Consider the following 27,179-nt stretch of genomic DNA (forward strand, 5'->3'; position numbering starts at 1 on the left):
CCATGGTGTCAACCCCAAGCCCCATGGTGCCAACCCCAAGCCCCATGGTGTCAACCCCAGGCCCCATGGTGTCAACCCCAGGCCCCATGGTGCCAACCCCAGGCCCTATGGTGCCAACCCCAGGCCCTATGGTGCCAACCCCAGGCCCTACGGTGCCAACCACAGGCCCTACGGTGCCAACCACAGGCCCTATGGTGCCAACCCCAGGCCCTATGGTGCCAGCCTTGAAAAAGCCATTCCAATGTCTTCTCTTTCTTCTATTACTAATAGGGATAGACCAAATGGTGCAGTTCTATGCAATATTATAGCCATAGCAACTATATAGATATCAACCATCAGAAAGGCCTGTTGAATGTAGCTTGTTTGAATTGGAGTTTCCATGTGACTTTAAAAAAAAAACATAAAGGACTTGGGTTGATGCATCTTAACATTAGGAACTTACTTCCTAAACTGGATTACATTCAGATCTGGGCTATGCAGACGTATCCGGACATTCTGGTATTGACTGAAACTTGGATCTCTGGGGACATTCTGGACTATGCTATGTGTTCAGAGCTGACTTTTTTTTTTAGCTACTACACTGAACAAAAATATAAACACAACATGTAAAGTGTTGGTTTCAAGACCTGACCTAAAAACGAAATGTTGCATACGCACAAAAAGCTCAAATTTTGTGCACAAATGTAGTTATATCCCTGTTAGTGAGCATTTCTCTTTTGACAAAGAAAATCCATCCAACTGACAGGTGTGGCAAATCAAGAAGCTAATTAAACAGCATGATCATTACACAGGTTCACCTTGTGCTGGGGACAATTAAAAGGCCACTCTAAAATGTGTCGTTTTGTCACACAACACAATGCCACAAATGTTTCAAGTTTTTAGGGAGCGTGCCATTGGCAAGCTAACTGCAGGAATGTATTTGTTACATTACAGAGCTGTTGCCAGAGAATTTCCTTTCTCTACCATAAGCCCCCTCCAACATCGTTTTTGAGAATTTGACAGTATAGCCAAACGGCCTCACAAACGCATGTGTGGGCGAGCGGTTCCTGATGTCAAAGTTGTGTTCCAATTCCCGCCAATATCCAGCAACTTCAGACAGCCATTGAAAAGATTAGGACAACATTCCACAGGCCACAATCGACGGCCTGATCAACTCTATGTGAAGGAGATGTAGCGCTGCATGAGGCATATGGTGGTCACACCAAATACTGACTGGTTTTCTGATCCACGCCCCTACCTTTTCTTTAAGGTACATGTGACCAACAGATGCATATCTGTATTCCCAGTCATGTGAAATCCATAGATTAGGGCCTAATTTATTTATTTCAATTGGCTGATTTCTTTATATGAAGTGTAACTCAGTACAATCTTTGAAATTGTTGAATGTTGTGTTTGTATTTTTGTTCAGTATATCTTTAAGCCTTTGTCTGGGGAAAAATGTCATCCATAACCGTTATAGGGGTCTACTGTCCTCCCCCGGCTAACCTTTGTGCATTCGATGAGGAAAATAGTTTATTTTACTAAAATCAGAAGTTATTATCCTGGGTGACCTAAATTATTATTGGGAAATGCAGGCTTCAGACAATCTAAAAAACATGTTTAATGATCTAAACCTAACCCAGATGGTGACTAAGCCTACATGGCCCAGCCCTAAAGATCCTTCAAAGTCAACTCTGATTGTTCTTATTTTAACCAATACACCAGATAAATGTCACGTCCTGACCATAGAGAGCTCATATTTTTCTATGGTAGAGTAGGTCAGGGCGTGACTGGGGGGTTTTGTCTAGTTTATTTATTTTACGTTGTGTTCTAGGTAATTTTTTCTATGTTGGGTTTTTTGTCTAGTTTACATTTTCTATGTTGTGTTCTATGTTCTTTTTTTCTAGGTTGGGGTTTTCGTATGATTCCCAATTAGAGGCAGCTGGTCATCGTTGTCTCTAATTGGGGATCATATTTAAGTTGTTGTTTTTCCCACTTGTGTTTGTGGGAGACTATTTTGAGTTTATGCATGTAGCACCTCTTCGTCACGGTTTGTTGTTTTTGTTTATAGTTTGTCTGTCTTGCATAGTTTCACATACAAATAAAGATGTGGAACGATACGCACGCTGCGCCTTGGTCTCTTTCATACAACAACCGTGACAAATATTTTTCTACTGGTGTCTTCACCCAAGACAGTGACTGTTGCCCAGTTGTTTGCATTAGAGATGTGAAAATACAAAAATCTAAAAGAAGCTTTAAAAAACTTCAGTGAGCAGGCTTTTTTTTTTACACAATCTTTATTTTTAGTGACATTGATTGTATTTCAGCTAATCCCTGAATATTATTTAGCTTTGAGCCTTTTTGTAGATGTCTTCAATACTATTGTAGATAATCATGCTACCTTTAAAAAAAAGGGTTATAGACAGATCAAATGCTTGGTACACTCCGGAATTATCATAAAAGAGATGATGCTTGGGTCAAGGCCAGGAACAGAAGCTTAGGCACAGACTGGCAAGCTTTTAAGCAACTGAGGAATCATTATGTTAAAAAAAAAAATCTAAAAAATCTGAAAGGCTAAATCTGATTATTATGTAACCACTCTTTCAGATTGTAATGGGAACCCGGCTAAATGTAGACTATTTACAGAAAAACAAGTCCTGGATGCTTTGGTAGCAATAGACAACAGCAAATCCACAGGAGCCGACCAATTGTATCCCAGTCTGCTTATAAGTGTGCAGCACCCATCATTGTTGGCTCAATAACCCACCATTTTTTCCATTTAACATTATTATCAGGAAATATTCAAAAAGTATAGAAATCATCTCTTGTGCTGCCACTCCATAAGGACGGAGACAGTAGAGATCATACTCATCACCCCATTTCAACACTTCCTTGTTTAGCTAAGATTCCAGAATCCTTGGTAAACGCACAACTTTGCACGTTTTTTTTATTTTTTTATTTTTAAATCTAAGAGATGTATTTTTGAATGTAAACCAATCAGGGTTTAGGCCTGGGCATCCAATCAGGGTTTAGGCCTGGGCATAGCAACATTACAGCAACCATGTTAGTTGTTAATGATCTGTGTCAATGCTTTAGACACTACAATGAAATGTTGTGCTTTGTTTGTGGACCTGTCAAAAGCTTTTGATACTGTTGATCATGCTATTTTATTGAATAAGTTGTCCTCGATAGGCCTGAGCTCAGACACCTGATTGATGGGGTGAAGTCTGAATAAAGGTATAAAGGTGTACCACAGGGGTCGATCTTGGGACCTGTTCTCTTTACTATTTATATAAACACCATTGGTCTATCTATTAAAAATTGTACGCGGATATACAGTGCATTCGGAAAGTATTCAGACCCCTTGACTTTTTACACATTTTGTTACGTTTCATCCTTGTTCTAAAATGTGGTTTTCCCCCCCTCGTCAATCTACACGCAATACCCCAAAGTGAAAACAGGATTTTACACATTTCAGCAAATATATATTTTTTATTTTATTATTATTTTTTATTTTTTTTAAGTATTGCTTATTTACATGAGTATTCAGACCCTTTGCTATGCGACTCGAAATTGAGCTCAGGTGCATCCTGTTTCTATCCTTGAGATGTTTCTACCACTTGATGGGAGTCCACCAGTGGAAAATTCAATTGATTGGACATGATTTGGAAAGGCACACACCTGTCTATATAATTTTTACCAGTTTAGAGTACATGTCAGAGCAAAAACCAAGCCATGAGGTCGAAAGAATTGTCTGTAGAGCTCCGAGAAAGGATTGTATCGAAGTGGTGGCAGCCTCATGCTGTGGGGATATTTTTCAGCGGCAGGGACTGGGAGACTAGTCAGGATCAAGGGAAAGATGGAGAACAGAGCAGAGAGATCTTTGATGAAAACCTGCTCCAGACTGCTCAGGACCTCAGACTGGGGCGAAGGTTCACCTTCCAACAGGACAACGACCATAAGCACACAGCCAAGACAACACAGGAGTGGCTTCGGGACAAGTCTCTGATTGTACTTGAATGGCCCAGCCAGAGCCTGGACTTGAACCTGATCGAACATCTCTGGAGAGACCTGAAAATAGCTCTGCAGCAACGCTCCCCATTCAACACGACAGAGCTTGAGAGGATCTGCAAAGAAGAATGGAACAAACTCCCCAAATACAGGCCAAGCTTGTAGTGTCATACCCAAGAAGACTCGAGGCTGTAATCGCTGCCAAAGGTGCTTAAACAAACTACTGAGTAAAGGGTCTGAATACTTAAGTAAATGTGATATTTCATATATTATCATTTTTTATCCTGTTTTTGCTTTGTCATTATGGGTTGTTGTATGTAGATTGATGAAGGGGAAAAACTATTTAATCAATTTAGCATAAGGCTGTAACCTAACAAAATTAGGGAAAAGTCAAGGGGTCTGATTACTTTCCAAAGTTACTAGATACAGCACCAGTCAAAAGTTTGGACATACTTACTCATTCCAGGGTTTTTCTTTATTTACTATTTTCTACATTGTAGAATAATAGTGAAGACATCAACTATGAAATAACACATATAATCATGTAGTAACCCAAAAAGTTTTAAACAGTTTTGATATAGGTTAGGATATATATATATATCCTAACTGGCTTTTTAGCCCCAGTGATCAGCTGCAGTCGGAATGAGTAAATGCTACTGTCTGTTAGATAGACTGTTAATGGTTGTTTAACATTTGCCTTCTCTGTGTTAAACACATCCAAGTCAAACCAGACCTACTGTATCTTTACTATACAGGGTCAAACTAAACTGTCAAGCTATCCTCACAGTCTGTCCAGCAGAGCTACAGCTTTTACAAGTTTGTTCACTTCCTAAAGAGGAAATGCTCTCAAGCGGATTGTCAGATAGTCAAGTGAAGTTAACCAGATGTTGTAAGAACACCCCAGCATTTCTTATCTCACTTTATCCGACTGAAAAACCTACAAAGTAATAATACAAGTTCGAACGTCCTTTTTAGCCGCGTTTTCAGACTACTTGAGCAATTTGACTTGCGTTCATGACATCGTGTTGCCAATAGAGCCGTGACCAAGTCATCTATGATCATTGGTAATAATACATAAGTAATTACACAATACTTAAGTTTCCATCCAGTTATGCAACAATTGCTTTTCTGTGCTAACATGGATGCTATTTTCTGTTAAACATAACTGGAGGAATCAACAGAACAAACAGTAATATTCTACCAAATGTGATGGAAACCTGGGACTATAAACACAACACCAGAGAAAGTTTGGAAATAGAATGTCCAACAGTATAAATAGAAGACAACTAGTTCTAGAACCAAAGGTGTTTCGGAACTGACTCAAGAATCCCCTTTGGGCCATGCCATTGACCTGTAACCATATCCTAAACAGAAAAGATCTATTTTCGAGCACAACTTAATACTGGCAATTCACATCTGTAACATTTCCCCCACACTGTGGGCGGTTTCCATCAACCTTTAGCTGCCACTGACGCATCATCCTTGCCTATTGAGTTCCTCTCTGAAGTTTTTCATTTCAAAGTCAAACCTTGCACGGCATGCTCACTCACCCACAGCCCAGCAGCCAGCTCTCAATCTTTCCTGCTGAGCATCCTGTGGAAACAGTAGATATAGAACAATCTGGGTGCGCATTCAGCATTAAGACAATTAACACTTCGTACATTTTTTTTGCTCTGTTTTGTCGCAAAGCTGTGATGCATCATGCAGTGGCCAGCCACCCACATATTGTGACTTATAAATATAACAGACTAAACAGAGTTGCTGTTAAGGAATTTTAGCCCCCTGCCTGTTGTTGTTCAATAGATATTATACAGTAATGCATCAATGTCGAAGCGGTCTAAGGCACTGCATCTCAGTGCAAGAGGCGTCGCTACAGTCCCTGGTTCGAATCCAGGCTGGATTACATCCGGCCGTGATTTGGAGTCCCATAGGGCAGCACACAATTGGCACAGCGTCGTCCGGGTTTGGCCGGGGGTAGGCCGTCATTGTAAATAACTGACGTGCATAGTTAAGTAAAGGTAACTTATTTATTTTTTTAAATGTCACTCAAATGTAAACTCTTTATCAAACTACCAAAATAAGAACTGACCATCTGAGAAGACATCATCCTCTGATGCAGACTGGTGTGGAACAGACAGGTGGGTGGATGGAGGTCCCTGTGGATCTTGTTCGTTCAGGGTTGGCCACTGGCGACCGGTCTGGAACCAGGCCTGACGCCTGGTTGTAGAAGACGGACTCTCCATCAGACGGGGGGGGGGGCTGCATGGGGACAACAAAAACACACTGTTTTACAATATGCATAACTCACTCAACAGCTCACCAATTCATTGAATAGCCTACTTCAATAATGATTAACTGGTAGATACCCAAACAATGAAGTTAGTATTATACAGTTTCATCAATAGATTTATATTGACATAATACTAGACATTTCCAAACCATGACCAGCTTAATGACATTTTCAGTGAAGCTACTGGTGCCTACAAGGCATTTCAAGCAGGAACACATATTCCCTGATGAATAATCTAGTACAGTTGATTTGAAGTGGTTGGAATAGTAAAGTATCACATGATTGGAATGAATAGTTGCTATTTCAAAAAATAATTGACACCACACACTCACTCAAATCAATCTATAATTAGATAGAGTTTATTAATTCGACCAAAACGAGCACACATAAAACAAGCCATACATACACATTAGTGAAATCATAGAGGATAACACAATAAAGTCTGGGACTTATTCCATTGTGATTGTCACATCTACTCCCACTCCGGTGCTCGACGTCGCCGGTCTACTAACCACCGGTTCTGGCAACCCATCATTACGCACACCTGGCAACCCATCATTACGCACACCTGGCAACCCATCATTACGCACATCTGGCAACCCATATTTACGCACACCTGGCAACCCATATTTACGCACACCTGGCAACCCATATTTACGCACACCTGGCAACCCATATTTACGCACACCTGGCAACCCATCATTATGCACACCTGGCAACCCATCATTACGCACACCTGGCAACCCATCATTACGCACACCTGGCAACCCATCATTATGCACACCCGGCAACCCATCATTACGCAACACCTGGCAACCCATCATTACGCACACCCGGCAACCCATCATTACGCACACCCGGCAACCCATCATTACGCACACCCGGCAACCCATCATTACGCACACCCGGCAACCCATCATTACGCACACCTGGCAACCCATCACTCCCTGATTACTTCCCCTTTATCTAACACTCCGTTGTATCACTTGTTAGGTAGTATTGTTTCCTGTTTCTCCATGTTTAGACCCTACATCTGCTTTTGTATTCACACCCATGTTCGTTCTGATTAAACTCACCGACTGCACCTGCTTCCTGACTCCTTCGGTCTCCGTTACAGTGATCCTCTTCAGACAAGATGGCTAGGCAAGATCCACACGATTGAACACAGTATGGCCGCGTTATAACACAAGATAAAAAACAAAGAAGAAGAACATCCATCTCATCATTGCATTTACGTCGTAGGTGACGTTCACATGGGAAAATATGACATGACATCAAACATATTTTTTCTGTATTTTTAAAGCTGCCCAGAGAGGACATTGTTTTAATGGTCAGAGGCAACTCCTTCCACTCTGAGGCTCCAGTATATGAGACAGTATCTTTCACAGCATTACTCCTGAACCTGAATAAGCACACAATGCGCAACACGTGTTCTGTTGCTGTGGTTGAGTGAATCCTTAACATGGGGAAAGTAACCAGTTAGATATCTGGGTGCAGAACCATAAATATTCCTGTAAACCAAACCCAGTCTTATCTGGGACACCCTAATTAACCAAACCCAGTCTAATCTGGGACACCCTAATTAACCAAACCCAGTCTAATCTGGGACACCCTAATTAAACCAAACCCAGTCTAATCTGGGACACCCTAATTAACCAAACCCAGTCTTATCTGGGACACCCTAATTAAACCAAACCCAGTCTAATCTGGGACACCCTAATTAAAGAAACTCAGTCTAATCTGGGACACCATAATTAGACTGGTTTGGATTAATTAGGGTGTCCCAGATAAAACTGGGTTTGGTTTAATTTTTTAAAACTTTTGTGGCGCGATGGGTAACGATGCTTCGTGGGGTGTCAGTTGTTGATGTGTGCAAGGGTCCCTGGTTCGAGCCCAGGTTGGGGCGAAGAGAGGGACGGAACCTACACTGTTACACTCACACCCCCAAGCTTCCATCATGGATGCTTCCCAGGTAGCTAACAGAGGACTTAGTAGTCAGCAACTCGCCTCCTAACTACACTGATTTCAGACGACCTACTCAATTTAGGTCTGGATCCAAAAATAACTGCCTCAGTTTTCCCTACAGTAAGTGCAGAGATAGTTTATTATATCCAAGCCATTTGCTAATGTTAGTAAGCTCTGTGCTAAGTATGCTCTCCAACATAGTTTTATTTTTATGAGACACCAGAAGTGTAGAGTCATCCGCAATAAAGGAGAGCAAGAACAAGCATCTTTCCTATTGTTTATATACAGTAAAAACCGTAGAGGCCCAGACACACTCCCCTGCAGAACGCCACCACTCTACCACTAACCTCTACCACTTGCTCCCTACCTGACAAGTAGGACTTTACCCAGCCTCGAGGGATACCGCTTAACCCCAGTGCCTCCCGTTTGGAGATTAGGAGACAGTGGTTAACTGTATCAAAGGCCTTCTGTAGGTCAAGCAGTACCACTCCACACAGATTTCCCTCATCAATCTCTTTCCTGATGAAGTCAGTCAAGTAAAGTAGACATGAATCAGAGGAGTATGTTTTTCTAAAATCCGACTGAAAATCAGACATTAGACCCTGTTTGTTGACATATTCATACATTTGCTCATGTAAAACTCTCTCCAGGATCTTTGATGTTATACTGAGTATAGATACAGGCCTGTAATTCCCAGGGTCAGATTGTATCCCTTTTTTATACAGCGGAAAAGGGGATACCTAGTCAGTTGTACAACTGAATTCATTCAAATGAAATGTGTCTTCCGCATTTAACCCAAAACCTGAATCAGAGAGGTGCGGGTTGAACTTTGTCTTGTTTCATGCCCTTAGGAAAGATGCATTGTTCAAGAGCGAGATTAACGATATGCATAATACAAGGAAAAACAGAACAAAACATTGATAATCATCATAATAGTCACAAACTCACAAAATGCTTGCAATGATGTTAATGTTGACCAGAGCTGAAAGATCATAGGCTACATGACAATCACAGAAGTTCCCTCTGAGAAAAAAAGTTAGTTATTATATTCTATAGCCTAACAACTGCCAATATTGGTAGAAATCTTTCAGTGCACATCGTCAGTCTAACGTAAAACGTTATAAAACTTTATTGCACTGGCTATTTGCTCAAGCAAAAACAAGGACATATTTAGAAAACATGGTTGAAAAACAAACCGCATGCAGATGCTGACACCAAACTACAGTATTTCAAGGACAAAAAAAAAGTTTAAAAAAAGAAGCAAATCTTCCATTCCAAGCCTACCTTCACTGAAGCACCGCAGGTTTCAATTCTGGTTTCTCACACTGCGCTCACCGGTCTCGAGATGCATCTTGTTGTCAGCATAGCACTGCATATTTCATCCAGGTTTTCTTCTGTTTTTCAGATGACAATTTACTGAAACGGTTCATCCTGGATAAATGTTTCAACCTTTATCAACACAACGCCTAGGCTACATGTTCGCGCCTCTCTTTCTCAACCAATGTGTATAATATATACATCATTACTGTCAACTCCTCCGACTGTCTCTTTACGCGCAAATACAATACAAGGAAGGTAGAAAAGGAAGTTCGTGCGGCTTCAATTGAAGAAGAAAAAAGATCGTGTGAAACACTTGTGACACACATCCTCCCTGCGTAACAGACGCCAAAAAACACTGTAGGCTAATAAAGAAGAGCTCACAGTACAGCCCCGTTTATAACTGGTGCTAACTCGCGCCCTTTGTCCTGATAATTTACACATTCTGATTGTACTTGATTAGATAGTGATTGGATCATATTGATCAGATTGCGAAACGTACGTGTTAACACAAGGTGTAAACGAGGCTAGTGATTGTGACATGAGCACAGGTTATCTAGTATGTACTGTATGCCTTCAAGTTCTATTCCTTGAAATTACTAACAACTTGGTAAAAATATTTTTTATTATAAGGAATCTACAGGTAACTGCCAAAATAATTTAAACACTTAAGTAAATGATGGATAAAAAGTATATTGAAAGCAGGTGCTTCCACACAAGTGTACCTCCTGAGTTCATGATGCAATTAACATCCATCATGCTTAGGGTCATGTATAAAAATGTGCAGGCCATTATTTTGGTTACCATGGCTATGCCTCCATGGGATGATAATGCCCACATCCACAGGGCACGAGTGGTCACTGAATGGTTTGATGAGCATGACAACAATGTAAACCATATGCCAAGGTTTTCCACCACCATCAACAAAACTCCAATAGATGGAATTTCTCATGGAAGAACAGTGTCGCATCCCTCCAATAGAGTTCCAGACAACTGGAGAATCTATGCCAAGGTGCATTGACGCTGTTCTGATTGGTGTTGGTGTTTTCTTTATTTTGGCAGTTACCTGTATAATAGCAACACTATTTTAAAGATTTTCAAACAAGATTGAAATATAGGCTACCTGGGACCATGATCTTTCAAACCGTAGTCATATTTGTATTTATTTATGTATTATTTCATATTAAAATCAATTCCCTACAGTAGGGTTAGGCATAGATGCAGATGGGCTGTGATGTGATGACAGGTGTTCTGTTAAACTTGTGAGGTTGGTTCCACAAAGAAAACATATGGCCGTTAAAACCTATTTATAACCTAAATATTATTGTCAATATCCACTGTGAGGATATCAATAAATGGCTACTAAAAACAACATCTATGTGCTTCTGGATATCTACAAGATGGGCTTGGAGGAGAACAGTTGGGGATGTAGTACCACTGAGCGATGGATTGGGGGTGGAGTGTGGACTGGAGGGAGTGATGGACTGGGGGTGGAGTGTGGACTGGAGGGGGTAGTCCACTTCGATGAGAGGGCGGAGGGTGTGTGGCTGTCCTGCATTGGCAACTCCACACTCCATCCTAAGGGGACTGAAATGTTTACCCCAGCCACATGTGTTCCACGGACACCCCCTCACACATAAAAACCCTCCCACCCACGACAAAATCTCCTCCCAGCGCTATCAAAACGAGTCCCTCCACATTGAAGGGTCTCTCCACCCACCCTGGTCCCAGCCCTCCCCTTGCACGTTCTCAAGCCCACACTGTTATCCAGGCAGGGAGTGGCCAGCGGAAAAAGTTTAGCCCCATCTGTTGCTGAGTGATTTCTAAACCTCCCTCCTGTATTTGCATTATGTTGTAAAGGATGTATGAAACATTGTATGATATCATTCGTTGTGAATGTGGCCTATTTTTGTTACTGTTGGGCTCGTCAACAACAATTTATTTAGGTCATGTTTGTCAATGGCGCCTTTTCCGCCAAAAACACTCTAGTCAACGTAACCGCTAAAAGGTACAACCTACCATTTGTTGACCCCACCCAAATACCCGCCCATAGCCACATCCCCATTGGTCAGCTCTTCCCATTTTAGAATAACTACAATTCTCATTGGGTAGCGGTTGGTGTCACTCACACATGGGGTGCACTTGATTCAAGTTGCACGGTGTGGCATGCAAGCACTCCGGGAGCAAGATTACAGTCGTTCCACAGGTTTTTCTTAAAGCACAAATGTACAAGCCGATGTAGCTCAGTTACTAAATCAAGCTCACACTGCTCAACGTAGAAAACCCCCGCGAGGGAGTCTAGTTATGAAAGAAAACAGAATTTTCATTGGCCCACAACAACACAATTCGACATCTGATTGGATAATATTTTTTCCTTCTTTTCTCCTTCGTAGGCAAAACCATCATGTTTGGTTGATGAGCAAAAAAAGTTGATGTCAACCTGAAAGAAGCCCGAGAAACTCCTCCCGTCTCGAAATTATGAGTGGTAGGTGAACTTTTTTTTTCTTCCCCCTTTCAGAAGTAGCTACAGTAGTTTGTAAAAGTCTATGAAGCTAACTAATAGTAGGTGATTGTTATGGAGCAGATAAAACTAGGCAAATCTGAAATTACAAAGGTCTCAAACTCTTCAGCTATTTAGTCCTAAATTTGATAACCATTTATTGAATCTTAGCTAACGTTAACGAGCTAATGGTTAGCCAGTCACTTAGGATGAAAAGTCGAATGAGGTAGCTAGCTAACTGGCTAAATTAGCTAACAACTAGATAAGGTTGGAAAACATGCATTTGTTAGCCTAATTTACAACTCCTCGAATATCATGTCATTAGCTAGTCAGTCAGCTAACGTTAGTTGGCTCTTGTGGTTGTGTAATTAAGACCCACTAATCGTTCCCATGCTATGAGCTAGCTATTTAGCTACTTTCTTTAGCCAGTTAGCAGCTGTTTTTACGGATGTTTTGAAAAACTTAAATAACTAGTTTGCTAGTTCGTGGTATTAGCAGTGTTTTTATCTAATGAAAGTATCATAGTCGTGTCAGCTGTAATATCTAGCTTGCTTGTTTAACTGCCAACTAATATCAGGTAGCTAGCTACTGTTAGCAGCTAATCCATTTGCAACGTTACATTTACAGACCAACAGGATGAAATGGCCGCGATGGTGGAAAGCGGTGGAGGCTTCCTTCAAAAGCGAAACACAAATACCGGACAAGTATGATTGCCTGTCAAATAACATTGCATATTCCCAGATAACGTGCATTCAATGTATTCCTCTGATGTTTGCTAGAGACGTCACCCCTTACCCCCTGACATCTAACGTTAACTAGCTAGAAAAGTAGCAAGCATGAGACATTGTTAGCTAGCTATGGATAAATGCGTAGCATAACTGTGGTCAGTGGTGGGAATTGGTTTTGATCAGTGTTGTTGATTTTCTCACAAGCACATGTCACTGGGGTGGGGATATAGGCAGTCGTAGAGGTGGATGATCCCACACGGGGAGTTCCTGCCAGCCCCGTACAGCAAACTCGCACAGCCCATTTTGGCTGGCGTCGGAGGGGGTGGCTTCGGCTGAGTGAGCTAGTTTATAGGGCAAGATAAAGGTGTGGGTGGGTTGGGGGAGGGGAAGTTTAGCCCGCCGCTGCTCTTTAAGAAAAATGTGATCCCACCCATTTGCCACTGGCGATAGGCCATTTCCTCTCCCTTGGCTTGCCCTCTCACTCATGCCTGCTGCAGCACATACGCTGGAATGCTGTGTGTACTGTCACATTTCACTCTAGGTGTGATGTTAAAACCATGGCAATTGTGACAAGAATTTGACATTATTATGTTAATTATTGTTTTTTCTTTCACTGTGGTTTAATTTGTTTTAATTTAACCCTTTCAGACTAGATTTGGTTTCTCTTATGAACACTTTGAAAAGCAGATCACAGGGTCACATCAAACAGAACCCCATTGGTAAAGTTTTGTGAGCTATTGTGATGCTGTATCTTATTTATTGATTAGATCCCCATTAGATGTTGCATATGTAGGAGCTACTCTTCCTGTGAACAATTTGTTGAGTTTGTATACTGTACTAGTAGCTTCACAACAAAAATCCAACGTATTTTTATTGCAGGACTCCCAGCAGCCCTCTCCTTTAGCTCTGTTGGCAGCGACCTGTAGTAGAATCGACACCCCGGGCGAGAGTGACTCTGGCTCCGAACAACAGTTAGACCTAAGCCAAGCCCAGCTGACCCAGACAGCCAATGGGAGCTGGCAGATCATCCCGGTCAGTCTCGGTAGCTCCAGTGGTTCCAACACCATCACTACTGACACCACTGGCATGGTCATGACCGCGGGCGACTCGGGGAAGAACAGGGGGCAGCAGGTGTTGACGTCGGTCTCCAGTGGGCACCAGGGACAGCAGCAGTATGTGCTGTCCTCAGCTCCTTCTCTACAGGGCCAGCAGGTCCTCACCATGTCTGGGGGCCAGGTTGTGTCCATGCCAAACATCCATTACCAGGTGATCCCTCAGTTCCAGACGGTGGATGGCCAGCATCTACAGTTTGCCCAGGCAGGGGTGCAGCAGGACCCTAATGCAGCTGGGGCCGGACAGTTCCAGCTAGTCTCCTCGCCTAACGGGGGTCAGCAGCTGGTTAGAGCAGGGAGTGGAGGAAATATCCTAACCATGCCCGCCGGGCTCCTACAGCAAGCCATCCCACTACAGAACCTAGGTCTGGGTAACAGCGTCCTGCAGAACAACCAGGGCCAGTTCCAGTTGGCTAATATGCCTGGGCTCCTAAATGGCAATATCACCCTCCTTCCGGTCAGTGCAGCTAGTGGCTCTGAAGGAGACGGAGGCTCTAACCAGCAGCTGATGCAGCAGGTAGTGTCAACCTCTGGCACGTACTACACCAACTCAACCACCACCACCACTCAGACAGGCACCTCGTATGGAGGCATGACACAGCAGACTCAGAGCACCAACGGCTTCCAGAACTCTGGTGGCGGGATCCCCATTCAGCCAGATAACAGAGATCAGCTGCAGCAGATCCTCATTCAACCCCAGCAGCTCATCCAAGGAGGGACCTCCCTGCAGACAATCTCAGCTGGGGGACAGGTGTTCGCGACCCCAACGCTTACCCAGGATGCCCTGCAGAACCTGCAAATTCAGACCATCCCCAACACCTCTCCTATCCTGCTGAGGACCGTCGGGCTCAACGGACAGGTGAGCTAGAATGAGTTGTCAAGCTTTTTGGAATGTATTTGTTGATTGGTGCTAGCGCCCTAGTTACAGGCTCTGACTAGGTTATTATAAGTTCTCAGGTATAACCCCTGGCCCTATAGCTTACATTTTACATTTGGCACATTGGTTCTCAACCTTTTTCCCTTACTGTACCACCAACTGAATATTGCTCTGTCTGGAGTACCCCTGAAGTACCCCCTCCTGCAGTTTACCAGTAGGCCTATGGTCTCATGAGTCTTATCATAGACTACTATGTGGGGTACTATGTGGATAGACCAGGTACCCCGGGGGGGGGTTGTGTCATAGTACCCCATGTGGATAGTCCAGGTACCCCGGGGGTCATGGTACCCCATGTGGATAGTCCAGGTACCCCGGGGGGGGGGGGTCATGTGGATAGTCCAGGTATGTGGTAACCCTGGTTGGGAACCACTGACTTACAGACACCCCTGTCTTTCTCCTATGATCCAATGTAACAATGATCTCTGTGCAGATGTTTTAATTTCTGAATAATTGTGATGAAGGAAACCGCTGATGCCAGAGAGAAAACAAAAAGGGGGAAAACATGAAGAAATGTGAACTCGTCTCAGTCCAACAAAATGGAAAATATTACTTACATGTGTCCGTTCCTAATCGATCAGACTAATCAATTCCTCTACCTCATCCCTCCAGGTGAGCTGGCAGACCCTCCAGCTGCAGAGCCCAGCGGGGACCCAGATCACTCTGGCCCCCATGCAGGGTCTCTCTCAGCTGGGCCAAGCCCAGGGAGGTACCATGCAACTCCCTGGCCTGCACACCATCAACCTCAACACACTGCAGAACTCTGGTTTACAGATGCACCAGCTACAAGGAGTCCCCATCACCATCTCTAACACAGCTGGTACGTGTTCTGCTGAGGACTGAATTCACACTTATCCTATTGAATTCGTCTTTTACTACAGCTCATAGAAACGCATTGAGTAACACGTTCATAAATGGGGAAAAAAGGACAGGTATTAATAAAGGTTTTGAAGTGTCTGTACTATGTCTAGGAGATCATTTTTTTTTGGGGGGGGGGGCCCAAAATTACCTCCATACTTGTGTTTGTATGGGTCCTTCAGACGAGTCTCGTGACACTTGTGTAGGTCGTAGAGCAAGATGGAAAACACCATCATGTTCGCCAGTCTCTTTCCATTGATTGGTCATAATAGTTTGATGCCAAACCGTTCAGACGCGAAAGGCCGACCTAGACGGATACGGTGGATTGAGACGCAGCCCATATCTTAAACTGACGGATTTTTGCTGGAGTTTATTTGTTTTAATGTTACTTAGCTTGACGCACGGGTGGTCACGGTTGTAGACTTACCCATATCTGAACTTTAATTGTTGTCACCAGAAAGGGCTTCATACAGTTGGTTGGTTTTGAATTATTTGATGTCAACAAACAAATGTAGCTTGATGCCTGGAATGCAAAGTAGTGCCAAGTAAGCCAACTGGTTTGCCTTGTTCACTCTACATGGTGCCAGTATCTGCATGGTGTGTGTTCAGAGTAACAGACGATTGGTGTGCATTGACTAAGCATTTCCTTTACTCCTCTGTGGGTCAGTGACAATCAGCTGGTAAGAGGTTTGTCTGGTCCGGCAGTCAGCTGGATTAGGGAAGGGGGTGTGACCACCCCACCCACCCTGTCGGTGTCTTATCAAAGCCCCCACACACACACACACACACACACACACACACGTTAAGTGGGTGTGTCCAACTTTACCCTGTTCCTACCAGCATTTACATGTTATGGCTTGGCTCTAGTTTTTCTCTGTCCTGAAATTAGACTGAAATTCAACATGGATTTCCCAATGTCTCAACCTGACTATACTGGTTGGACTTGTAGTTTTCATTTGGGTAGGATAATAATATGTTTAAACTGGTTTAGTCTCCACAGTACAATGACAGAATAATAATCACCTGCTATTGTATTTGGTCTGTTGACTGTCTCGAGGTTCTCTTTATGCTAAGCGGTTCTCTTTATGCTAAGCGGTTCTCTTTATGCTTAGCGGTTCTCTTTGTGCTTAGCGGTTCTCTTTGTGCTTAGCGGTTCTCTTTGTGCTTAGCGGTTCTCTTTGTGCTAAGCGGTTCTCTTTGTGCTAAGCGGTTCTCTTTGTGCTAAGCGGTTCTCTTTGTGCTAAGCGGTTCTCTGCACCCGATAGAACATCTGCTAAACTGTGTATGTGACCAATGAACTTTTGATTTTACTTGGTGATTTTGTATCTGTAATGCCCAATGGTTCTAGATAAACACCTAAACCAATTGATTTGTCACAGTAAGCTTTCATGAACGGGAAGGCCAATGATGTTTGTAAACACTGAATATACTGTATGTCTATTGTAAAGGCTGAAGTTCCTGTTTATTCCTCTACAGGAGACCAGGGTTTGCAGACAGCGGGGGACAGTCTGGATGACGGCACAGTGATGGAGGAGGGAGACACATCCCCTCAGCCTCAGAACCGCCGGACACGCAGGGAAGCATGCACCTGTCCCTTCTGTAAGGACGGAGAGGCACGGTATGTAACATCTGAGTCTGTCAGAGCTGGGTTCCTTCTGTAAGGATGGAGAGACACGGTATGTAACATCTGAGTCTAAGAGCTGGGTTCCTTCTGTAAGGATGGAGAGACACGGTATGTAACATCTGAGTCTAAGAGCTGGGTTCCTTCTGTAAGGATGGAGAGACACGGTATGTAACATCTGAGTCTAAGAGCTGGGTCCCTTCTGTAAGGATGGAGAGACACGGTATGTAACATCTGAGTCTAAGAGCTGGGTCCCTTCTGTAAGGACGGAGAGGCACGGTATGTAACATCTGAGTCTAAGAGCTGGGTTCCTTCTGTAAGGACGGAGAGACACGGTATGTAACATCTGAGTCTAAGAGCTGGGTTCCTTCTGTAAGGATGGAGAGACACGGTATGTAACATCTGAGTCTAAGAGCTGGGTTCCTTCTGTAAGGATGGAGAGACACGGTATGTAACATCTGAGTCTAAGAGCTGGGTTCCTTCTGTAAGGATGGAGAGACACGGTATGTAACATCTGAGTCTGTAAGAGCTGGGTTCCTTCTGTAAGGATGGAGAGACACGGTATGTAACATCTGAGTCTAAGAGCTGGGTTCCTTCTATAAGGATGGAGAGACACGGTATGTAACATCTGAGTCTAAGAGCTGGGTTCCTTCTGTAAGGATGGAGAGACACGGTATGTAACATCTGAGTCTAAGAGCTGGGTTCCTTCTGTAAGGATGGAGAGACACGGTATGTAACATCTGAGTCTGTCAGAGCTGGGTTCCTTCTGTAAGGATGGAGAGACACGGTATGTAACATCTGAGTCTAAGAGCTGGGTCCCTTCTGTAAGGATGGAGAGACACGGTATGTAACATCTGAGTCTAAGAGCTGGGTCCCTTCTGTAAGGATGGAGAGACACGGTATGTAACATCTGAGTCTAAGAGCTGGGTTCCTTCTGTAAGGATGGAGAGACACGGTATGTAACATCTGAGTCTAAGAGCTGGGTTCCTTCTGTAAGGATGGAGAGACACGGTATGTAACATCTGAGTCTAAGAGCTGGGTTCCTTCTGTAAGGATGGAGAGGCACGGTATGTAACATCTGAGTCTGTCAACACTACTACATTATTGGGAAACGTGAAGAGCTGGGTCAAATGTTGTTTTTATTACCCGGAAGCCTTTCTGTTGATTTTATGATGATGTAGCATATATATGGTTATAACCAGGTTTCAGGAAGAACCACTGGCCCTATTGCTTATGACTCATTTACAGATACTTAACAATGACCTCTGTGCAGATTACATTTTAATTTAGGAATAATCCTGATGAATAAAAAATGCTGATGCCAGAGAGGGGGGGGGGGGGGAATAGAAAATAATAACAATGCAAGCTAAACGGAGAGACCGGTTGGGAAGTATATTTGAGCGACATGATGTATGCTGAAGACTGGAGCAATGTTTCTGAAACTGCACAAAAGGTTGGTGGCACACATCAAATAGCCTAACAGCAAAATGACTGTCAATTCCCCCTTTTCCTGTTCAGAGATCCCAATAAGAAGAAGCAGCATATCTGTCACATGCCAGGTTGTGGAAAGGTGTACGGTAAGACATCTCACCTGAGAGCTCACCTTCGCTGGCACACTGGAGAACGACCCTTCGTCTGCAGCTGGTCCTTCTGTGGGAAGAAATTCACTCGCTCAGACGAACTGCAACGTCACAAGAGGACGCACACAGGTGAGCCGGGCCAAGACGATTTTAAAATGCATCTTTATTGATCCGTTATACAGAGACGATCGATGGGTTGGTTGTTTAGCAACAAAACCGACATGCGCAACTATGGAGCGAAACAGACGGGGTTGGCTTCTATTGTTGACATGTAAACTATATATTTCATCTCCAATGTTTATTGAAAACAAAATGAAGTTGCACAATGAGCACTTTTCTCTCTAATACGTCGTTACAGTTGTTGGCTAGCTAGCTAATTTGATCTATATTAGCTGTGACATCCATCAGAACACCTCAAAACAAGACATGGTATCAAGAACAAGGTCAAACTAGCTGAAACCAGTCGCTTAGGATTCCCCACATGGCAGTTTCTTGTCATTGTTGCTCGCTGTCTGAACATCCAGAATCACAACATAAGGCCTTCTGCCCCATTTGAAGAGCCCGCATCATTTTCGTGACGTTGTCAGCTAACCCGTCTATGGAAGTTGTCAATTTAGTGCTCACCGTACCCAGCCTCACCACACCAGACTGGTTTGGATATATCCCTGACCAATATGGCTTCCATTTTCACCCCATTCTGAGACTTTTGAGTTTGACACAGCCCCTCTAGTAATTTTAAAGCTGAAAAATGTCACTTTTGTGCGACCTGACCAATTTCACATAGAATTGTCAGTTATAGATCTGCGCTTTTTCTATGCTTCCTGTATCTTTTTACTTTCGGTTTTGTACACCAGCTTCAAACGGCTGAAAAATATATTTTTAGTTATGGAAAATATATTTCATGATGATAGAATGATTCTCTACACTATACTTGCTTGTTTTGTCACACAAACTGAAATCAGGCAAACTATTAGAATCTTAGCAACCAGGAAATAATGGAGCGATTTCTGCATAGTGCATCTCTATGGTTTGTTCACGGTCACTGCTGACTAGGACAATGAGTTTTCCCTGACCTTGTGATCACATGACGAGGAACAACTCTGGGCCCTAGTTACAGCCTCTGACTAGGTTATTATATATATGGTGATAACCAGGTCTCGGGAATAACCTTTGACCCTATTGCGTAACGATCTACATTTTCAGTCATTTACAGATACTTCTGTCTTTCTCCTATTGGTCCCAATGTAACAATGACCTCTGTGCAGATTAGGTATGTTTTTTTAATTTCTGAATATTCATGATGAAAGAAACCACTGATGCCAGAGAGAGAGAGAGAGAGAATATAAAGTGAAAAAAAGAGAAGACAAATAAGGAGACATTTGTTCTGTTTTGAAGGAGACACTCTCCAGGTTACAAGATAATCACTACTAACCTGTAACCTCTTCATGCCGTCTAGGTGAGAAGAAGTTCACATGTACGGAGTGTCCAAAGCGCTTCATGCGCAGCGACCACCTCTCCAAACACCTCAAGACCCACCTCAACAAGAAAGGAACAACCGGTGGCGCTGTGGCCTCCGATAACTCCGCCCCTCAGTCGGGTGGAGGCGGAGCCACAGATGGCAGAGCCGGGGGTGTGGTCAATGACCAGCACGCCCTCATCGCCATGGAGACACTGTCGCCCGAGGGCATCGCCCGATTGGCCAGCAGCGGCATCAACGTGATGCAGGTGGCTGACCTGCACTCCATCAACAGTAATGGATATTGATTACTGATTGGTTGATTGGATGTGGTGGTCAGGACAGTAGTGGAGCAGCGGACATTGATCTATAAGGGCTATATGTGTCTAGATTTATTTCCAGTAAAACTAAGGGCTAATCATAGGAAGGGAGAGCTCTGTTTAGATATTTTTGAGAGCTGAGACAGGATCCAGGGAGTCCCTGTCCCTTTAGATACACTGCTATGGCGTATTTCCATGACCTTACCATTTCATTGGCTGTGAGTCGGGTGGAGAGGAGTCTAGATGTTACCTACCTAGACGTGATCGATAATGGAAGGGAATGAATGGTACTACTACAGTGGTTATCATAGGTTGTCCTAACTTTAGTAACACATTCACAAAGGCACCTTCTCTGGAACACAATACAAAATCCATCACTTCCAATCTCTTATTTGTACAGAATGCAGATACACACTACTGCTACTCAGTCCAGTGCTCTGCTCACCTCCCTACTCCCTCCCCATGGCTAGGAGCCACCCCCCCCTCTCAGGTCTCTTCTTGTCCAACCCCTCTCTGGGTATAGTACAGTATACACCAGGGATAACTTCAGTACTCCACTGTACTAGCTGGTTGAGTGTGTTGGGCCTCGCCTGGTCTCTCACACCTTCTCTCGTCTAGCCCAGTATCACTTTTGGTTCTTTCTCATTGGAGGCCAGTGTGGATGGGGGAGGGGCTTATCATTATTTGGTCACTAGTGACGTCTGGGGCCTGTTCAGGAGGATGTAACGTTACAACGTTCAGATGGTAACATATGGGATAGAATAGGGAATCAGCTCTGTTCTTTCTATATTTGTATCTGTAGCGTTTGGCACGTTTCATGTCCCTGAATACAGCCCAGACCCAGGAGCATTAATCAGCAGGGGATGGAGGACACACTCTGGCACCCTATCACCTACATAGGGTCCTGGTCAAAAGTAGTGCACTAAATAGGGAATAGGGTGCCATTTTTGGACACAAATATAAAATCGTCATGAAATATGTCCTTGTTTTTTGCCTTTTTATATGATTATTATATAGGTACACATTCAAGCCATCATGCTTTGATACGTTTATCATAGCAAAAAAAGAATTTGGGATAACTCTTTGTATGTACATATGTTTTTTTCCTCTTTTTTTTCTTGTGTAAAGCTACGGAAATTCTTAGCATAGGAAGGATCAACTGAACTTTATATGGTTGCAAGAGATTGCCTTTCTGTTGTGAGTCTCTCATACACAATCAATCTTAAACTTCTATTATTATAAACTTTTATATAAATGTAGATTTTGTTTAAACTATTTCAAAAGTGTTCTGTCTATAGAATGAACTATGTATGTATTCAATACAGTCCAGTCCCAGTACATTATTTACTTTGGTATATTTGTCAATTTGCTTCATACTCAAGTACTTTCTCTGATGCATTTGGATATCAAATTCTTCCTTGACTACTTTAACCATTTTTTTTTTTTGTCTCTTATTTCCAAATAATGCAAAAAATTAATTTCAGCTAAAACCAAAAATCCATATTCTGTTTAAGAGAACTGGAATGGAACATTTCATCCTCAGTTCCAGACAGTCTGTCAATATAACCTGACTCTGGTCTTGGTTGTATTACAGCTTGGGTTTCTGTATTAGGGTTGCAAAATACCAGTAACATTCCCAGGTTTTAAAGAAATCTTGGTTGGGATTCCTGGATTTTCTGCTTATGCTTTTCCCTTTCCCAGGAATTTAACTTTTCTGGGAAAACCACATTTTACAACCCTACTTCTGTAACAGCACTGGCCTGCATGTTTTGGAAGAAAGATGTACGATTTATTTCATAAAGAACAGCGTCATAGGTTGTCTCAAACAAAGCCAGGGTCTAACAAACTTGATCAAACGTTAAGATTGACCTCATCACTATTTAATCCAGTCAGTTTCGGTACTGTGGTCAGTCAGATGTTGTATTGCAGAAGACTGACTAGCTGGGATTCTAAAAGTGCATCTCAAATGGCACCCTATTCCCTATGTAGTACTATGGGCCCTGGTTAATAGTGCACTAAAGGGAACAGGGTGCCATTTTGGATACACATTTGAAGGGTGTTAAGTACTTTACTCCCTATTGGTAGCTTGATCAACTACAAGTTGTGGGAAATGTATTTTCAGTATTTGATTTATACTCCTATCCTTGCAATTTAGTTTTCAGACAAGTGCCCTTAACATGTTTTTATTTCATATAAAAAAAAAAAAGGGAGTTGGGTTATTTTTGAATGTTATTACTACAAATGCCAACAGCTGGATTAAAAATGATGAATACAAGATGTGTGATCTGTTCTTTTAGATCTATGATCCTATTGACGGAGTTGGTCGAGCATGGCACTTGCAACACCAACATGCACACGTGACTAAATCGCTTCGGATAAGTGTCTGCTAAATGGTGTATTCTTTAAATCTGACGTCGTATCCAATTTTGTCCGCCCCTTTGGCATCTCAGGAACATTGACTGGTGTTGTGTCAAGTCCTCAGTAAAGTGAACGACTAACATTCAAATATTCCGTTTTTAATGTGACCTTAAAATAAATCTGGTTTTATTGACTAAACTCAGACACCGTCAAAAGTAATTTATTTAAAAAAAATCTGATTAAAATCAAAAACAGCAACAATGTTGGACACTATAGAACATAAACCTCATCTGGATAGGTGCCAGTCAAACTGCTGTCTTCCAAGACCAGTGATTTGCAACTGCTCCCCCCTGGTAGTCAGATAAGGACATTGAAGAGGCTCCCATTCATAGATCCTCACTCCTCCCCATTTTTCAGTTTACTGCGAAGACTAGGGGGGAAAAAAAGTTATTTTCAAGTATAAATATTCATAATTGCAATACGAGGGAGGGAACCCTTGCTATTCAAAACTACAAGTGGCTGTGCCCTAAAGTAGAGGATAAGAGGTTGAATTTCAGGGGCCATATGCATCTAGCCTCTGAGTAGGAGTGCTGATCTAGGATCAGTTTGTTTGATACATATAGCCCCTGAAATTCAACCTCTTATCCTGTCATGCATCATTCCGGTGCTAACCTGCCCGAAGGTGTTATTTTCTTTTTAAAACCAATATGATTGAGTTATCACCAAGCATGGTTGTCATGTGCAAAGGGTTGTTTTCCCAACACTCTGCATTAGCTATAATTTAATTGCACTAATAGCATAAAGACCATGTCCATCTACTACTACAGCACAGCTAGCTAGCCACCTTTCCTACTAACAAACTGTTTATAAATGACTAGACCACACCGGGTTACTCACTATACTAGCATAGAGATGGGGTTAGAAGACATTTAAAAACCTCATTCCAAGAGTGGACAACAGAAGCTGTGGTTTAAAAAAATAAATAATAATTCTTATTTAAAATGACAGCCTGACCCGGATGACGCTGGACCAATTTTGCGCCGCCCTATGGGACTTCCGATCATGGCCGGTTGTGATACAGCCCGGGATCAAACCCGGGTCTGTAGTGACGCCTCATGCAGTGGCTTAGGATCCTGAGCCAGAGGGAGTAAGTGTTCGGGGTAGAGCTGACCTGCTGAGGTAAGAGTGGACATCAGAGAAGCCGTGGTACTGAGCCAGAGGAAACAGGATTCCGGTTGGGCAGCGTCCGTCTCTGGCACGGCAGAAACTGCAGTTACATATACCTCGACACGGTGGACACCGCCAGTCCTGCAGCAGGGGACAACAAAACAAATACAAATTCAAACTTTCATAACCTCCTAGAGTGTCTGAATGACTCATATGCACCTGCAGCTAGGCTCTAAAGGTCCTGTTAATTAATTCACATGCTACCATGTGGATAGTTAAATGTGGCCATGAACGTAGTGTGCTGTAAGCTACTACCTGCTGATAAGGGAACTACTTTCTAGGAGCAGGGAGACTAAAGACTTTAAAAATATTGATGAATCATTAGTGCTTTTTTTCACACACACACCATCTGAACCAAGCCAGGCCACATCAAGCTTAACTGTGCTAGCCTGGTTATGCAACTGTGAGAAAATACATGATCAGAACAGTAAGATTTTGGTTGACATGAAAAGGGTAAAAAGACAAGTGATGGGGTTCCTACCGGGTCGAGCAGGGCTTTCCTGACATCCTCTCCATATCGGTTCCTCAGACACGGGCCACAGAACTGTCCCACTATACCACGACACTCCTCACTACGGCAACACGTTTTGGTGTCGGTAGTCTTTTGGCGACACTGGTGACACGTTGAGCCCTGAGAATCAGACAGACGTCAAATCAACAAGAGATCGCAAAAATACATTTTTGATGCAAATTGGTCAACAAAATTGTATTGTATCGTGCACAAGACAATACCCCTTCGGTGAGACCTAACTTACTGTGGCTCTGTTGTACACCTTCTCTGTTGTGTGGTCTGCTACCAGCAGTAGCACGTCCTCAGTGATCTCCTCCACAGGTCTTATGTTGTGAGGATTAGCCTGTTTGGGACGCGGAGCGCTCCTCCGCCTCGGATCACCGCGTACCTGGTACAGAAGACGGACCGCTCGTTGATAAATCTATTACCAGAATAAATCTCTATACATCACAAGCTATCTGAATCTACTGGGGCCACACAAAGCTGAACTTAAACCACGAAATACTGAGCTAGCTTAGTTACGGCATCCACCATAGGTGCAGCACAGTTTGGGGTCGGTATGATCGTGTCAAAAAGGGTATTTGTTAACCTCCAATAGTTCCTCCTCCAGACTGAGCTCCAGCTCCCTCTCCTCCTGGTGTGCCTCCAAGCTCTCAGCTCCCCCCATGGAGCGGGTCTGTCTCCGGGAGGATCTCGTCGGGTTCGTCCTGGACATCCCTACTGCTCCCTTGGAGCGGGGCGCTCGCTGCAGGGGAAATAGGAAGAGAGATCAAGGGGCAATGAAGCTGCATTAGCCAATAGAAAAGTTGAAGAAAACTGTGCTGGCCAATAGAAAAGGTGTTGAAAGTTGAACAGCAGCTACCCCACCCAATCTCCCTCACTACACTGCATCCAATGCATACTCTCTAGGGACTTGAATACACTGAACGTGCCCATCCATGGTGAATAAGAAACATGCAATCAACGCACAGAGCCTTTCTCCTTTTTAAGATTGCCTTCTTTGTGACTCTTCAGCAGGGCAGCTCCTGGCATCTTATGCAGGTCTGCTATCAACTGAGCCAACTGCAGGAGACAGAGTTAAAACAAGGATTACACAGCATTAGTTGTACTGATAAACGTGACATTGTTTGATTGTCATTTCTCAGGAGTGTGTGTTCATTTGACCAAAAGGCACGTTTACCATAGCTTTGTTAGCCGTGATGTTCTGGGCCCTCTTGGCCAGAAAAGAGCCACCAGACTGAGCTAGATCATCTGAATCAGACTGTTGTTTAACAGGCTTCTCTTCAACTTCAAATCTGACTGTTTCTTTCTTCTCGGCCTTAATCTTCCTCTCCTCTTCTTCTTCTTCACTGGAGTGAGGAATTGTTGTGGCTAGTTTACGGGGGCGCAGTACCACCCGTAATGTGAAGCGATAGGGTACAGGCTGTTTTATGGGGCTGCCTTTGAGATCCACTGGATTGCCACTGTCTGAACTCTGGTGGCAAGACGGGTAGATAGATGAAGTAAGAAATAACAGTTGATAACCAGATCTACCTGAATATTATCACGTTTTTGACAACCATATAGGTCTACATATTGAACCACTGAATGAGAACGAGGTCCATACAAATCTGATTCTCTCTAAACAGTACATTTTGAAATTAGGCCTATTATTAAAGTAACTTGCTGTGGGTAAATCAGGATTTTACAAGACCCGATTAAATAGCATAAACTCATTGACTGGATAATTTGTAAATAGGTGCAAATAAATGTACAAAATTACACTGATATCAAACCTTATCACATAGATCACTTTCACTGTCAGAAAACCCATAGAACGTTCTGTCATATTCCGAATCCTCTGTGAAAATCTCAGCGAGTTTATTAGAGAGCAAAGATATTCCCAAAACACCAGTCTAGAAGAAGAGGAAAAGAAAACAATTCAAAAGAACGACTAGTTCAGTTATTTGTAACAGTGTAACTAGAATCAATTTAGAGCAAAAAAAGACGAAACAAAGTTACATTGTCCATTTTGTCGATTGCGGCGGCACTGGGAATCTTAGCTGTGTAGCCTATTGATCAGCCTAGCAAGGTAGCCTATCCAATTATTCAAATTTATCCAGTCAGGCTCGTGTTTATTAGGCACCTAACGGAACAAAACGAACTGAAACAGAGAGCAACTACCTAGCGTCCAATAAAAAAAATACGTTCGTGTTTGTTTTCCGCTGCAAAATGTTTTCCTTTGCTTGCTTTAATGAACATGACCCAATATTCATTCCGCATGTTAAAATCACTGGGAACTCGGATATCTCCGACGGCCGAGCGTTCCGGCCAACTGGGAACTCGGATATCTCCGACGGCCGAGCGTCGGACAACTGGGAACTCGGATATCTCCGACGGCCGAGCGTCCCGTACAACTGGGAACTCGGATAT

The 27,179-nt window shown here is 43.1% G+C and overlaps 3 protein-coding genes across 7 annotated transcripts in view; 1 reads left to right on the forward strand and 2 right to left on the reverse strand.

Annotated features, from left to right (window-relative positions):
- tespa1 (thymocyte expressed, positive selection associated 1) overlaps window positions 1-6,253 on the reverse strand; it is a 17,369-nt gene extending 11,116 nt beyond the window's left edge. For both annotated transcript variants that reach the window (XR_006758102.1, XM_014134049.2), the window contains exons 1-2: window positions 6,080-6,253; window positions 5,541-5,583 (exon numbers count right to left, since the gene is read on the reverse strand). Coding sequence is in view for 1 of the 2 variants with exons in the window: in XM_014134049.2 (XP_013989524.2) it covers window positions 5,541-5,583; window positions 6,080-6,233 (197 nt within the window). In the remaining variant the exon portion in view is untranslated. The remainder of the gene's footprint in view (window positions 1-5,540; window positions 5,584-6,079) is intronic.
- Window positions 6,254-11,786: 5,533 nt separating this feature from the next.
- Window positions 11,787-22,946, forward strand: sp1 (sp1 transcription factor). 3 transcript variants are annotated; one of them, XM_014134045.2, is made up of 7 exons: window positions 11,787-12,047; window positions 12,690-12,766; window positions 13,670-14,761; window positions 15,449-15,656; window positions 17,171-17,312; window positions 18,834-19,024; window positions 20,352-22,946. In XM_014134045.2, the coding sequence occupies exons 1-7, from the start codon at window positions 12,041-12,043 to the stop codon at window positions 20,657-20,659; spliced, it is 2,025 nt and encodes a 674-aa protein (XP_013989520.1). In that variant the 5' UTR covers window positions 11,787-12,040; the 3' UTR covers window positions 20,660-22,946. The 3 variants fall into 3 exon arrangements, with proteins under 3 accessions (XP_013989520.1, XP_013989519.1, XP_013989521.1); XM_014134044.2 differs by lacking the exon at window positions 11,787-12,047 and adding an exon at window positions 12,079-12,124; XM_014134046.2 differs by lacking the exon at window positions 11,787-12,047 and adding an exon at window positions 12,092-12,176.
- Window positions 22,947-23,221: 275 nt separating this feature from the next.
- Window positions 23,222-26,978, reverse strand: LOC106566175 (cell division cycle-associated protein 7). Of its 2 annotated transcripts, XM_014134048.2 has the most exons (9): window positions 26,769-26,974; window positions 26,543-26,662; window positions 25,948-26,241; window positions 25,737-25,829; window positions 25,357-25,512; window positions 25,012-25,155; window positions 24,738-24,887; window positions 24,201-24,337; window positions 23,222-23,459 (listed from the first exon to the last, which is right to left on the reverse strand). In XM_014134048.2, exons 1-9 carry the CDS (start codon window positions 26,775-26,777, stop codon window positions 23,426-23,428), a joined length of 1,137 nt encoding a protein of 378 aa, XP_013989523.1. In that variant the 5' UTR covers window positions 26,778-26,974; the 3' UTR covers window positions 23,222-23,425. The 2 variants fall into 2 exon arrangements, with proteins under 2 accessions (XP_013989523.1, XP_013989522.1); XM_014134047.2 differs by lacking the exon at window positions 23,222-23,459 and having other exon boundaries at window positions 24,112-24,337; window positions 26,769-26,978.
- Between the last annotated feature and the right edge of the window lie 201 nt (window positions 26,979-27,179).

This window comes from Salmo salar, chromosome ssa12, assembly GCF_905237065.1.
Source record: "Salmo salar chromosome ssa12, Ssal_v3.1, whole genome shotgun sequence".
Taxonomy (NCBI): Eukaryota; Metazoa; Chordata; class Actinopteri; order Salmoniformes; family Salmonidae; genus Salmo; species Salmo salar.

Excerpts from the sequence above, each read along its gene's own strand:
- sp1 (XM_014134044.2), top strand. Across the intron at positions 14,762-15,448 it reads CCGTCGGGCTCAACGGACAG|GTGAGCTGGCAGACCCTCCA; the intron begins GTGAGCTAGAAT and ends TCATCCCTCCAG. Across the intron at positions 15,657-17,170 it reads CACCATCTCTAACACAGCTG|GAGACCAGGGTTTGCAGACA; the intron begins GTACGTGTTCTG and ends ATTCCTCTACAG.
- LOC106566175 (XM_014134047.2), bottom strand. Across the intron at positions 24,888-25,011 it reads AGGTGTACAACAGAGCCACA|GGCTCAACGTGTCACCAGTG; the intron begins GTAAGTTAGGTC and ends TCTGATTCTCAG. Across the intron at positions 24,338-24,737 it reads GGAAAGCCCTGCTCGACCCG|GACTGGCGGTGTCCACCGTG; the intron begins GTAGGAACCCCA and ends CCCCTGCTGCAG.